The sequence below is a fragment of the Scardinius erythrophthalmus genome, assembly GCF_964197995.2.
Source record: "Scardinius erythrophthalmus genome assembly, chromosome: 2".
Taxonomy (NCBI): Eukaryota; Metazoa; Chordata; class Actinopteri; order Cypriniformes; family Leuciscidae; genus Scardinius; species Scardinius erythrophthalmus.
This window is the reverse complement of record NC_138222.1, coordinates 63626041-63639624: the sequence shown is the minus strand read 5'-3', so window position 1 is coordinate 63639624 and position 13584 is coordinate 63626041. Positions and strand designations below refer to the sequence as shown.

Below are 13584 nucleotides of genomic sequence, written 5' to 3'. Positions count from 1 at the left end.
ATCATAGCTTAATTTCTTCACAGGTTTCACTTCTCTCCTGGGACGAAGTTCCCTTCTCTCACTTTCCTCTACTCTTGATGTACTTCTGGACGGAATGTCTCCACCCCCATATCCTAGACCTCCAATACATGCAGAAGCTGTTGAAGCAGTACTCCCCACTTCATGCTCTGTAAGGTCTTCTGTCACTTCCAAATGAGTAGGGCTTTGAGTAGCTCTGTATGGTACTGTGTCTCTATCCGACGCCAATGTAGAAATGAGCAGTCTGTCAAATGATGGCTTTTGCTGAATTGGATAATATTCATCCATGCTATTTTCACTGTCAGACTCTATTACTTCAGACTCAAGACCTTTTTCTCTCATGTCTTTGTCTTTCATCTGGTTTTTCTGTGTTTTTTTCCCAGCTTTGGACCTTGTTACCCGTTTTGCCGGAACTTCGCTTCTTGGATCAGGTAAGTTTACTCTCACACTTTCTCCTATAGGCAGCAAATGATCCCTGTGTAATGTTCTTATCCCTCCAGTACCAGCTTCTGGTTTCAGTCTGTAAACCGGCAAGTTTGGCAATTTCTCCTGAACAATATGAGGGAGGGAATTCCAGCGATCCACTAACTTATGCTTCCCAGTTAATGCAAGATTCTTGATAAGTACTCGATCTCCCTTCTCCAGAATCTGATGTTTTACTCTACGATCATAGAGCCTTTTATTTCTCTGCTGTGTCTTCAGAGAATTTTCCACTGCTAGCTGGTATGCATGTTGTAGGTCTTTTTTCACACCCTCAACATACTGGTGATGTTTCAGACCACTTTCACCCTCCAATGAAGTCCCAAATTGTACGTCCACAGGAAGCCGAGCCTCTCTCCCAAATAGCAGATAATACGGTGAGTACCCAGTTGTTTCATTTTTAGTACAGTTATACACGTGTACTAATTGGCTAATACTCTGACTCCATTTGCTTTTCTTGGCTGGATCTAGTGTTCCCAGCATGGAAAGAAGAGTGCGGTTAAACCGCTCAGGCTGTGGGTCTCCCTGGGGATGGTAAGGGGATGTTCTGGACTTACGAATTCCCAAGATTCCTAGCAACTCTTTGATAAGCTTGCTCTCAAAATCACGACCTTGGTCGGAATGAATGCGGGCAGGCAGACCATAATGCACAAAAAACTTCTCAACTAGAATTTTGGCAACGGTCAATGCTTTCTGGTCTTTTGCTGGATACGCTTGGGCATAGCGAGTGAAATGATCGGTCATAACCAAAACATTGCAAATCCCTTTAGAGTCTGGTTCAATGGAAAGGAAGTCAATGCAAATTAGGTCCATTGGTCCACTACTGGTGATGTGATTCAGGTAAGCAGATCTGTGGGGTAATGTTTTCCTTGCAATGCATCGTCCGCAATTTTTGACGTACTGCTCCACTTCTGTACTCATACGTGGCCAATAGAAACGATTTCTACACAGCTCTGTGGTCTTCTCAATTCCGAGATGGCCAGACTCATCATGAAGAGAATGCAATACTTGAGATCTGTATTCTTTTGGGAGAACTAACTGTTGAATCTCCTTTCCGCAGGGACTCTTAATGACTCTGTACAACAGATTGTAGCGAATCACTAATTTGTCTCCCTGTTGTCTCAACAGAGATTCAGGAAGAGTTGAGTTCTTAGTAGCTGTGATTACTTTTCCCTTTTTGACTTCTTGTCTCACAGGTCCAATGATGGAGTCCTGCTCTTGAGCGACTTGCAAGTCTAAGTTGGACAACTGCGTCTTATGTTCCAGTTCCAACTGTATGGGGCAGACATATGCAGAAGGGATACTTTCCGAAGGAATCCCTAACTGATCTACTAGCCTACTGCACGATTCTTCAGCAGAAGTAGTATCTGCAAGCTGACAGATAGCCTTCACACCTGACCTTGGGATGTCAATCCATTCAGCTGGCACATCTGTGGACATAGGACATCTTGACAAGATGTCAGCATCTATGTTGTGACGACCCGGTTTGTACTGGAGATCAAAATCGTAAGTGGCTAGGGCAGCCAACCACCTATGACCCGTGGCATTTAGTTTAGCACTTGTTAACACATAAGTCAAGGGGTTGTTATCAGTCTTAACCGTGAATTTTGCGCCGTACAAATAATCATGAAATTTGTCAACTATTGCCCATTTTAATGCTAGAAACTTCAATTGGTGTATCGGGTAATGCCGTTCAGCTGTACTCAATTTTCGGCTTGCATAAGCAACTGGCCTCAACCCTTCTGGGTATTCCTGGTTCAGCACAGCACCCAATCCACTCAAACTTGCGTCCACATGTAATATGTATGGCTTAATGGGATCCGCATACGCAAGCACTGGAGCATGTGTAAGGCAATGAATGATGTGATGGAAAGCATCTGTGCAAGCCTTGTCCCATCTTTCACCAAACGGCTCAGATTCCTGGTAGTATTTTCCGTTTAGAACAGTTTTGCGTTGACCCTTCGCAGGAGGATACCCTTTAGTTAACTCAGTCAATGGTCTTACAATCGCAGAGTAGTTCTTGATAAATCTACGGTAAAACCCGCAAAATCCGAGAAAAGATCTCAAAGACTTCAAATCAGTGGGCATTTTCCAGTTAATGACAGCCTTCACCTTTCCAGGATCTGGAGATACTCCTGCCGCAGATACAACGTGCCCCACATAATTTACTTTCGGCTGACAGAATTGACACTTGTCAATGGACACTTTTAGACCGTACTCTTGTAGTCTATCCAGCACTTTCAACAGTCTCTCTTCATGTTCCTCCAACGTCCGTCCAAAGACAATAATGTCGTCCAAGTACACGATAACCTGGAGGAGATTCATGTCTCCAACAGCCTTTTCCATTAGGCGTTGAAAAGTGGCTGGAGCCCCAGTCACTCCCTGTGGCATACGTTCAAATTGGTAGAAGCCCAGAGGGCAGATGAACGCAGTCTTTTCTTTGTCCGCCTCAGCCATCTCAATCTGGTAATATCCACTGCGTAAGTCTAAGACAGAAAACCACTTACTCCCCGACAAACAGTCTAAAGCATCCTCTATTCTAGGGGTGGTGTATTGGTCAGGGATGGTTCTAGCGTTTAGTGTCCGATAGTCAATACACATTCGGATGGCTCCATTCTTTTTCCGGGCAATGACTATTGGTGAAGCATACGGACTTCTGGATTCAGTTATGATCCCTGCTGCCAGCAGATCTTTCAAATGCCGCCTAACATCATCGATGTCTGCTGGTGCAATTCTTCTCGATCGCTCGCGAAAGGGTCTGCAATCATTTAGTCTTATGGTATGTTTCACGTCTTTAGCTCTCCCCACATCCCATTCGGTCACAGAAAACACCATTCCTCGCTCTGACAGCTTCTCTCTCAACCTTGCTTTCCAATTGGCAGGAACTGGCGAGTCACCAAACTTAAAGATTTTTGGGTCTAATCTTTTGGAAGCAGTCTGAACTCCTTGCGCTACTGTGACAGTGTCAGTGGGAGATACTTTGGCTATCACCGTTCCCACGGGGAGGGTGATATCTCGGGAGGTGTCATTGCACACCAGTAGTTTGAAACTATCTACATTCATGTCAGAAGAATGAAGAACAGTAGGTGGAACGAGAATTCCAGCTGGAAGTTGGCTATCCTCGGATGCTTCAAGAAGAAAAATGTCTTTCCTCAGTTGTTTCTCCATTTCTACCTTGCACACTGCATACCGCTCACCTCTTGATGGTATGGTTAACCCTCCTGGTCCAGTCCACAATATTTGTCCCTCATCTGATTCTGTGACCTCCACTTTCCCTTTGATCTGTGCCACAGGTAGGTTAAGCATTTCTGATTGGATTCTCAAGGAGTAGGCTTTATCGGAAACACTAGAGGCTGGATTGAGCGCAGTCAGTCGCTGGAAGAAGTTTGCATTAGTTCCAATGATAATCGGAACCTGCTGAGTTCCTTGCGGTTCTGGGCAAACCAATGCCAAGATGGAAACGGTCTCTGCTTCACCCGTGAGTATAGCAGGAAAGGAGACATCTACCACTATGTAGCCCTTATAAGGATAACTTGATTCACTAAGTCCCCAAATAGACAATCCAGTAAGTGGTTGAATAGGAACTTGGGATAAGTATTTGAAATACCATTGTTCAAAGACAATAGTGACCTGCGATCCACTATCAAGAAGGGCTGTACACGGGCATCCATTCACCTTCACAGGAATGTTAGAAACAGGACCCACTAGTCCTCTGGGGAGAGAATTTGCTTCACTGCTGGTCATTTCACTCTGATCAAAGGAACAATTAAAACTATTGGCAGAAACCGTGTTTCCAGTCGATCTACTTCTCTCAGATTTAGCTTGCCGGAGAGAGCGAACTAGTTTCTGTATCACTAGCGTGGTATTTTCTGGAGCCTTACATTTGGTCGCAATGTGCCCATCCTCTCCACAGCGGTAGCAGAAAAAATCTTCTCGATTCTTTGAGGATCTTCCCTGATTTCGAAACTGGACTGGCTTCGGATTCGACACGTCCTGTGGTAACTGCGTAGTAGAGCTCACATTCATCACTGAGAGTTGCTCTTGTAACTTCTGAACCTGATTTTTTAACAGTTGCACCTCAGACTCTTCCTGAACTTCCACCCTTTTCTTAACGTGTTGGTCTCTAGACTCCACTATCAATGATGCAACGGGTTTCTTATCAGAATCGCCTTCCACTCTGGACCTTAACTCCTGTATTTCCTCACGTAGTTGTTTCACCACAGAAGAGCTCAGTTTGTCATCAGTCTTCAGATGAATGGGCTTTACTGAAGTTTTGATCTTATGACGGGTAGCTTCATTCTCCTCCGCTTCCTTAATTTCATTCAGTAATGCTAAGAAATTAGGTGGTTGTTCTTTCCTTTCCCTGAGTCTCAACTGCAGCAGCATAAGGTCCGCTTCCACAGCTCCACGAATCAATTGTTCAATCCTCACTCGGTCCATCAACTGTGGTGCCAATCCTCCTCTTTGTACCACTTTAGTTAAGGATTTCTCTAATCGCCTCAGGAAATCGGACAACGCCTCTCCTGATGATTGTCGAAGAAGACGGAAAGCAAAGTAAAGATCCTCTCCAGATTCAAATGTTCCAAAAGTATTCTCCAAAGCATCCAGATACTGCAAAGCACTAGCATCAGGGCTTGAAAATCTGACAGCCTTGACAATATCCAATGCTGGACCTTTTAAACATTCCATTATTCTTCTTCTTTTTTCTCTTTCAGAACATTCGCACTCTACAGTCATCAACCTGGCTTGTTCCATCCAGTTTTCCAAACTTTCTTCCCCCGTGGGAGTGGGAACAGTACCTGAAAAGGTACGTAATCGGCGATAAGCACTAGCATCAGTCGATGGTTTAGAGGTTTTCTCCAATAGTTCACCCACGGCGCGTATGATCGATTCAGGAGAACTAGTGGTAGAGCCAGACTGAGTGAATAGAGCTTGCAAGTCAGACATAGATTTTCCCTCTTCACTTAAGAACGTGGACAGTTTCTTTGAGAATTCTGAAACTGGAACCTCAGCTGAAGCCACAACTACCTTCCAAGTTTCCTCTCCAGGAGCAGGCAGTAATTCTGGTGGAATTCGAGTTGGATCAATGACTTCTCTGCATTCACAGAGCACCAAAATAGTACTAGAACTTGGTCCTGATCTTGAGTCTCTCACACGAACCCTGCCGAAAGCTTTTACAGTCTGCAGTGTCTCTTCTATAAACATCACATCAGTCTGAGCAGGCACTCCAATTAACAGTATGCCATGATTCTCCTCAATGTCCTTTTCCTTACACCATTTGGACAATTCAGCAAGCAGAGTTGGATCCTGTGCAAAAGCCATGCTTGGAGCTCTGGTTAGTGATGGTCAATTCACTAAACTAAACTTAATACTTGATTCAGTTCTTGTTTTTTTTAGAGTCAGCTGATGACAGGAAGTAAGTTATCCCGGACGAGCCCCCATAAATATGTAGCGCCCCCTACCCTCTTCTTTGATGGGCGGAGCACCGGGTTCTAATAATGTGTCTCTCGACTTAACTAATTTACTTCCTTCCTGTTTTCCCCCCTGATCACTCTACTTAAATGAAGATGTTAAGTGATTATCTTTCTGAGAAACTATTATATAAAATCACAAAAAGGTAAGTTCTTGTCAATTAACAAATGATTTTATTTAACAAAACAGATGAAATAATAAAATATTGTAAATAAAAATAAAATAGTTAAATGAAATTCTTAAATGTCTGTTGTGTATTTCCTTTCACACAAAATCACCTTTTGATCCTCTTAGATCAGAAAATTCCAATATAATACTCAGATATCAATATTCAATTTTGTATCCTCAAAAAATCTGTAATATAATCCCCTTTGGATCTATAATACAATCTCAAAATCAAATGCAGAATACACTCAGTGTAAATCAATGAGCAAATTAGACAACAAATACGTAATGTGGGCCCACACACACTCTTAGTTTCAATAACCCCAACCTGTTGCAGGCCTGTGTCGTTGCTTGAGAACGGTGTGGCCGTGAAAACCAACAAATGGCCTCTTCGCTCTAAAGAGCTAAATAAACAAACAAGTGTACCTGTGTCTTCCCGTTTCGACACGCGCGCTGTCCACCGATCACGTTAGACACTCCCGTATGCGTCTGCAGTCTCACCAGCTGTCCGCTGAATGAATCCCGCGATGCCAGAGGAATTCTAAACCACGAGGGGATTTAGAACGCTATCTGGTTCCTCATACTGTAGTCTTCTTCCTCGGAACGATTAATAAACTCAGATCCCGCGAGTAGATTTTACTCGACGTAAAAGAAAAGATTACAGTGCGCACAGCAGCAGTAACAAGTCTGTTTAAACTTTTAGTCAAAGGATAACAAATGAAACGAATAACAGAAACGCTCTTTAACACTTTCTGTATACTAAATATACTCTTTGACGACTTAGTCAGCCGTTATTTGGGTATATTTTCTCTCAGAATCACCAGGAAAAAATGCGACATCACTTTCCGATCTGCCTCCATCTCTCTCTCCCCTTCCCTCTACCAATCAGAAACATCAATACCCGCATATGGGCGGGAGCAAGTAAACCAATGTCCAATCACAAATAAAAACATACACGCTGATCAAACCCACATGTTGAGAGAGTACACCTCACATAAACTTTACCGTAATCTGTATAACATTAGTTCAAGTGAAATGCTGCACAAATATATAACCACATAACGTTTGACTGTTCAACCCTTGAAGGTCAGAAACATTTACATATTAAAAATTATGCATTTAGGAGATAATAAATAACCCTAGCTGGGCTACATGTATCACACATAGAGAGTATAGCAAAAGCTAATTTGCATCTCATAATACAGCATTTTATAATACAGATTGTTTCAAATCAGCTTCACAGAGATAACAGAAAAACAATGCAACAAAGTTTGTTTCCAGAAGAAAATAGCATCACAGTCCAGCTTATAAGTAAGTTCAGTGATGGTTCATTTTTGTTGTAGAAAATAAAATTAACTTAGTTCATATATATATATATATATATATATATATATATATATATATATATATATATATATATATATATATATATATATATATATATATATTGTTTTATTGTGCGTAATTTGAAACACCTTTTACCTAATTCTAATCATTCTCAGGTTATGTAAAGTAAGTCAAATCTGTCCTAAATAATAAGCATTTGAATTTCCATACTTACAATATTTAGATCACAGAAGATTTCTCCGTGGTCAGTTCAGCTCAATCTTTTGTAAAACAGAGACTTATGGCAGGCGAGCATCTTAATTTCAATTATATATATTTTTTTATTAAATACAGGTTAACTAGTTTACATAAAAGGTACTAATATATAAAATAAAAATAAAAGTAAATCAAAACCAAATCATTTACAAGCCTCTAACTTCATGAGGCACAATGGCAAGGCATCCAACAGCGGATAGGCCGTCCTTGGTGAATCAGCATCTGACTGGACGAGTCATCCCAACTCTTTTTAAAGTCCATCAACTTTTTGACATCTTCAGAATTCTCCTCCTGGAAACTCCCTAAGTCTTGTCCATTGGTCATCCCCTCCTGGAAATCCCCTAGGACTTGGTCATTAAAGCCTTTGCCTCTTATAGTCCGCCTTCTTTTCTTCATCACTGTATCTTCTGTCTCTCGTCCGCAACACATAGGCGGTAATGCTTGAATTTTTCTTCTTTCTTTGGCAACGCTCTTTCTAATACATTTTCAATTTGTCTCTACTCTGCCATATGCTTAATAAATGCTTACAACATTCAGTGTGGTATGTCTTTCTTTATAAACCATTTTCTCAATAAATGATTACAATGATTATTACAAGTGTCTTACATTATATAACACTTTCTTAATACAGTTACAATTGTGGTTCCCTACGACACATAAGTACTTCATATACCAAAAGGCATGATTATAATAGAATAATTGCATATTCCATAACAAAAAATAAAATAAAAATAATAATAAAAAGAACTATAAAGGAAGAGTTCATTCAAAAATATATATTCTGGAAAATTTACTGACCTTCATGTTGTTCAAACCTGTTTGAATTTCTTTCTTGTGTGGAAAATAAAAGATATTTTGAAGGAACTTTTAATTTCATTGTATGAAAAAAAAAAAAAAACTTACAAACACCTTCTTATATGATCCACAGAATAAAGAAAGTCACACATGTTTGGAACAACATGAGGGGGAGTAAATGATGACATCATAGTATATTAATATAAGTTAGGCTATTCATTTTAATGTTTAAGAGGTACGTACAATTGTTTTCCTCTTCAGACCAAAACTGTATGTTTGACACTGAACATATATGAGCTCAATCAGATTCATTCCTGCTTTCAAATGAAAAACTGAATTTATGAAAAGTCTCTAACAGTCTCTTGATTTCATTGAGTTGTGTGATGTTTTTTATAAGGGGTTGATTTGACTATATTTCAGCATATTTTGCATGTGATTTGATAGTTCAACTTAGCTATGTGAAACAAACACAGTTCTGTCATGAACAACTGTCATCATAGAGAATGATGTGATTGCAGACTGAGTTAAAGACCGGTCCGCCAGCGCCATCTAGAGTTTCATGACAGAACTTTGTATTTGTCAACACCTGATTGTCTCCAGCAGAAATAAGAGACAGAGACTCATATATATGAATAGTGTGGCGTATCTCATCAGATGCTCATGAATAAAATAACCTCTGACTGAGATCCAGCTGTGGAGTGACTGTCCTCTCTCTGTTTTACAGTAGTAGAAACCCTCATGTGACTTTGAGACAGTAGTGATGCTCATCTCTCCTGTCGTCTGATCCTGGATCAGTGATCCGTCTTTATAGAAATCAGCGCGGAGGATCGGGGAGTTTGTAGATCGATGTAAACAGTGTAGACTCAGAGTCTCTCCCTCAATCACAGGATCAACAGAACTCTCCAGAATCACCTCACCGTCTACAAACACAAGAAACACATCAACAGATGTAGTGACGATACAGGCTGTGTTAATCAGAGCCATACTTCAGTTATTAATAAGATCTGGAGGGTCAAAATCTTCACAAACTTTAATCTGAGAAACTTTTATTCAGCAAGGATTCATGATCAAATGTGACGCATTGATCAAAACAGACATTTGTGCTACAAAATAATCATATTTCAAATAAATGCTGTTCTTCAAACTTTCTATTCATCAAAGAAGGAAAAAAGCATCTCGTTTCCTACAAATTTTTTTTTCAACATTGATAATGATCATAAATGTTTCTTGAGAAGCAAATCATCATATTAGACGATTTCTGAAGGATCATGTGACACTGAAGACTGGAGTAATGATGCTGAACATTCAGCTTTGAATAAATTACACTTTATATTCACATAGAATTTTTGGTTTTATTGTAATATTTCATATGTAATAATACTGTAAAATGAGCGTTTGCATGCATTTTTGATCAAATAAATACCAGCCCTGGTAAACAAACATATTTCCAAAACATAAAAAAAATACCAATCCCAAACTTCTGAATATTTTATTTTATTATAGAGTTTAAATCTTGATATTCACTGTGCAGTATTCTGATATTCAGTTAGTTTATGCATAATCATAAGACTGAATTCTCAATTCTACTATGTTTTAATCTTGAACAGATTGTTATTATTGTGTTTTATAGTTGTAAGCGTGATTGGACTCACCATGTACAGTGATGTTTCGAGGATGGCGTTTCTCTCCAGACTCAGACTCACACCAGTACACTCCAGTGTCAGATGTGCTGAGAGAGTCCATTACACATCCAGATCCTGTTTGATTTGCACAAGTTTGTGTGTCTTTGTCTGTGTATCTTCTCACTGTCCATCCAGCAGAGTTACTCTGATCCTCACAGCTCAGAGAGAGAGAGTCGGATGAGAAGTGTTGACTTCTGCTGGGCTTGATGACCAGAGACACTGAAGCAGAAACTCCTGAAAAGAGGAAAATCTCCATCAAAACTGAAGCACAGAGACTGCAGTGAAACACAGATCCGGATGAGCACAAGCATAAACCCTCACCAGTGATCCACAGTGTGTGTGAGCTGCTGTTGTGTGTGTAATAGGCTGGTCGTCCTCTCTCTGCTCTGCACGTATAAACTCCTGTGTGCTGTAGAGCAGCAGGACTGAGAGTGTAAGATCCTCCAGCTCCTCTGCTGCTGTCTGACAGATGATCATGATCTCTGAACCAGCTGAACGTCCAGCCTTTAGAGGAGCCTGAAACCTCACAGGTCAGAGTCACTGATTCTCCTTCAGTCAGCCACGGCTGTGGAGACACTCGCACTGATGCCTGAGCTTCAGCTGAACAAAACATCACGAGTTACAGAGCCGTAGAGAAACTGATGGAGAAGCTGATCACAACAAACACACACTCACCTGAGACAGTCAGTGTAACAGCATCACTGCGCTGAGAGCAGGCCCGTCGCGACAAGGCAAGCAAACCAAGCAATTCCTTGGGGCCCCGAGCTGGCCTGGGGCCCCAAGACAACGACTGGTTAAGAATAAAATGCAACGACAAACTGTGTGAGCACCCCTTTGATAGTCAATGCAGTAAAGTGCAATGACACTGTTACCAGGATCCCCCTCAAGGGGGCCCCTCTCAGTAGTCGCTGACAGCAGCCAGCCAACCACGCGATCTCTGCTGCCGGCAAAATACAAAAACTCCTCGGCAGTCATCATGAAGCGGAATTATGCTTCAGGAAGCCAGAAAAGAATGAAGAGAAAGGAAGAGGAGGATAAGAAAAAACAAGATAGTGGTAAGTAGGGGTGAAACGATACACGTATTTGTATTGAACCGTTCGGTACGAGGCTTTCGTTTCGGTTTTCGGTACGCATTTTCAAACCGAACGGTTTGTTGGACCATTTTTCCTGCTGACCAAAATTTCGTTATTTCAAATGTAGGCGCGTTGCACGTGGCAAGCGCGCTCATAATGTAGAGACGCCGGCGCGACACAACATTGCCCAACATCAAATGGCAAACGTAATGCAAGCGGAATGAAATTGTTATTGTGTGGTTGACGGACCGTTTCAGTTTGGACCAGAGCAGCGCGAGCCGATCTTGATCAAGCGACACTGTTACACAGCGCTAATAAGAGATCCAGTAAAGAAAGCATTTGAATTCGCCACAGAAGTAATAACATCGCTGCGAGATCTAGAGAGAAATATTCACATAGTTTGGCAGGAATAGTAGGCTATAATCATAGACAGTATATAAACTGGACACAGCGACCCCATTGGATTCAACGGAGGAAAGTGAAGTCAATTAGAAGCACCAACTTCCTGATGGTCGAGCGTACTGTGCAGACTCAAAAGCAACCCGTCTGTCTTCTAGTAGCTGTGTAAAGCGAAATCTGAATCATTCCCTTCCAAAACTTGCAGAGATGGAGAGTGTGAGTAGGAGGTGTCAATGAGATAGGAGCAGGAGAAACTTTTGCTAAGTATTCTGATTTATTACTTGGCCATTTTGCCTCCACGTCCCCCCGATTGCCCGCGAGCTTCTCCTCCTGTCCATACGGTAATCTCTCTACTGTGAGACAGAGAGTCGCGTGGGTATGACGCAATCGTTAGCCAATTTTTACAAAAACTGCTTCTATGGGGCCATTACGTAAGATACAAGGTAATGGAGCCTTTATACATTTTCGTGTTTCTTTAGAAATAAATAATGGACAAATGGAGTCTTTAAACGCCTCAGATGTAAAGTTATTCGCTGTCAAAGTGACGCCAAAATGAATGGGAGTCAATGGGATGCTAACAGCAGATGATGGTCTGCTAGCCAATGGCGGCACCCGGGGAAACTTCAACATAATATGAAACGTTGCCCCCAGGCTATAATGCCTTCAGGTAACATTACGTCTGTTTTATTTTGACATTATGAATATATGCCCTCAAATGTTAATCTGAACTAAAATATACATTTGTTTATAACTACTACAATATTACATTTCATTTTTTCCAAGGAGCTGTTTTGTTATATGCTCCTAAGAAGAGTCAATTATAGCTCCAGAATTACTCAAAGTAAAAAAAAAAAAAATCATATTTTATGATGTTAGTTTTAATTAAAAAAAGAAGAAAAATAAATAAATCAAGGAAATTTCTCTGGCATTTCTTTCTTTTTGCTGTATCGATAACGTACCAAACCGTAACACAAGTGTATCGTATTGAACCGAACCGTGAATTTTGTTACACCCCTAGTGGTAAGTGATAAATTACACTGGATAAAATAGCTCCACTTGTCTTGTACAAATGTTGTAATTTTGCAGCAGGTAGGCTAGAAAAAATATGTTTATGTTAGCTACCTGCCTGACGGCAAATGCTGCTTGTAACAAACAGTTAGTGCAACTTTTTTTCCGAACGGACGGAATATGGTTACATATCATAATATGTTTTTTTTATTGGGGGGGCCTCCATGTCCATTTTGCTTGGGGCCCCCAAATTCCTTCAAACGGCCCTGGCTGAGAGCTTTGAGTGTGTGTCTGTCCTGTACAGGTGTATTTACCGCGGTGAGAGAGATCAACACTGCTGATGTTCAACTCTTGTGTTGAGGTTCGGCTGACAGTGTTTTTATATTGGTTGTTGGTTCCCTCTATTTCCCATCTGTATGTCCACTCAGTGTCTCCTCCCCACTTTATATCACATCTGAGAGTGACTGCTTCTCCTGTAAACACTCGTTCATCAGGTCGTACCGTCACCACAGCTTTAGGACTCTATGTATGAACACAGATTATTGCATTTATAGTTTCAGAAGTTGTGTAGATATTGTCTCTGATCTGTATTTGTTGCGTCACACACTACAGTCTCTCTCACCTGTAACATTTACCCACAGTGCATCACTGTATTGTATGTAAGACTGGTTTCCCTCTTCCAGCTTTACACCAAATTTGATGCGTTGATTTGATGCTCAGTGAACATTTATAATTATTATCAATGTTGAAAACAGTTATTCACATTTTTATTTCATGATGCTATGATGAACAGAAAGTTCAGAAGAACAGTATTTATCTAAAATGGAAAGCTTCTGTAACATTAAACACTACCCTTCAAAAGTTTGGGGTCAGTAAGAATTTGAATTTTA

General features: G+C 40.8%; 1 protein-coding gene across 1 annotated transcript; it reads right to left on the bottom strand.

Moving 5' to 3' along the window:
- Positions 1 to 8977: 8977 nt before the first annotated feature.
- On the bottom strand, positions 8978 to 13325 carry LOC308705723 (Fc receptor-like protein 5; the record flags this gene model as incomplete). The annotated part of the gene is made up of 7 exons (XM_081390879.1): positions 8978 to 8986; positions 9214 to 9452; positions 10185 to 10448; positions 10536 to 10814; positions 10890 to 11004; positions 13067 to 13216; positions 13317 to 13325. The coding sequence occupies 7 exons, from the start codon at positions 13323 to 13325 to the stop codon at positions 8978 to 8980; spliced, it is 1065 nt and encodes a 354-aa protein (XP_081247005.1).
- Between the last annotated feature and the right edge of the window lie 259 nt (positions 13326 to 13584).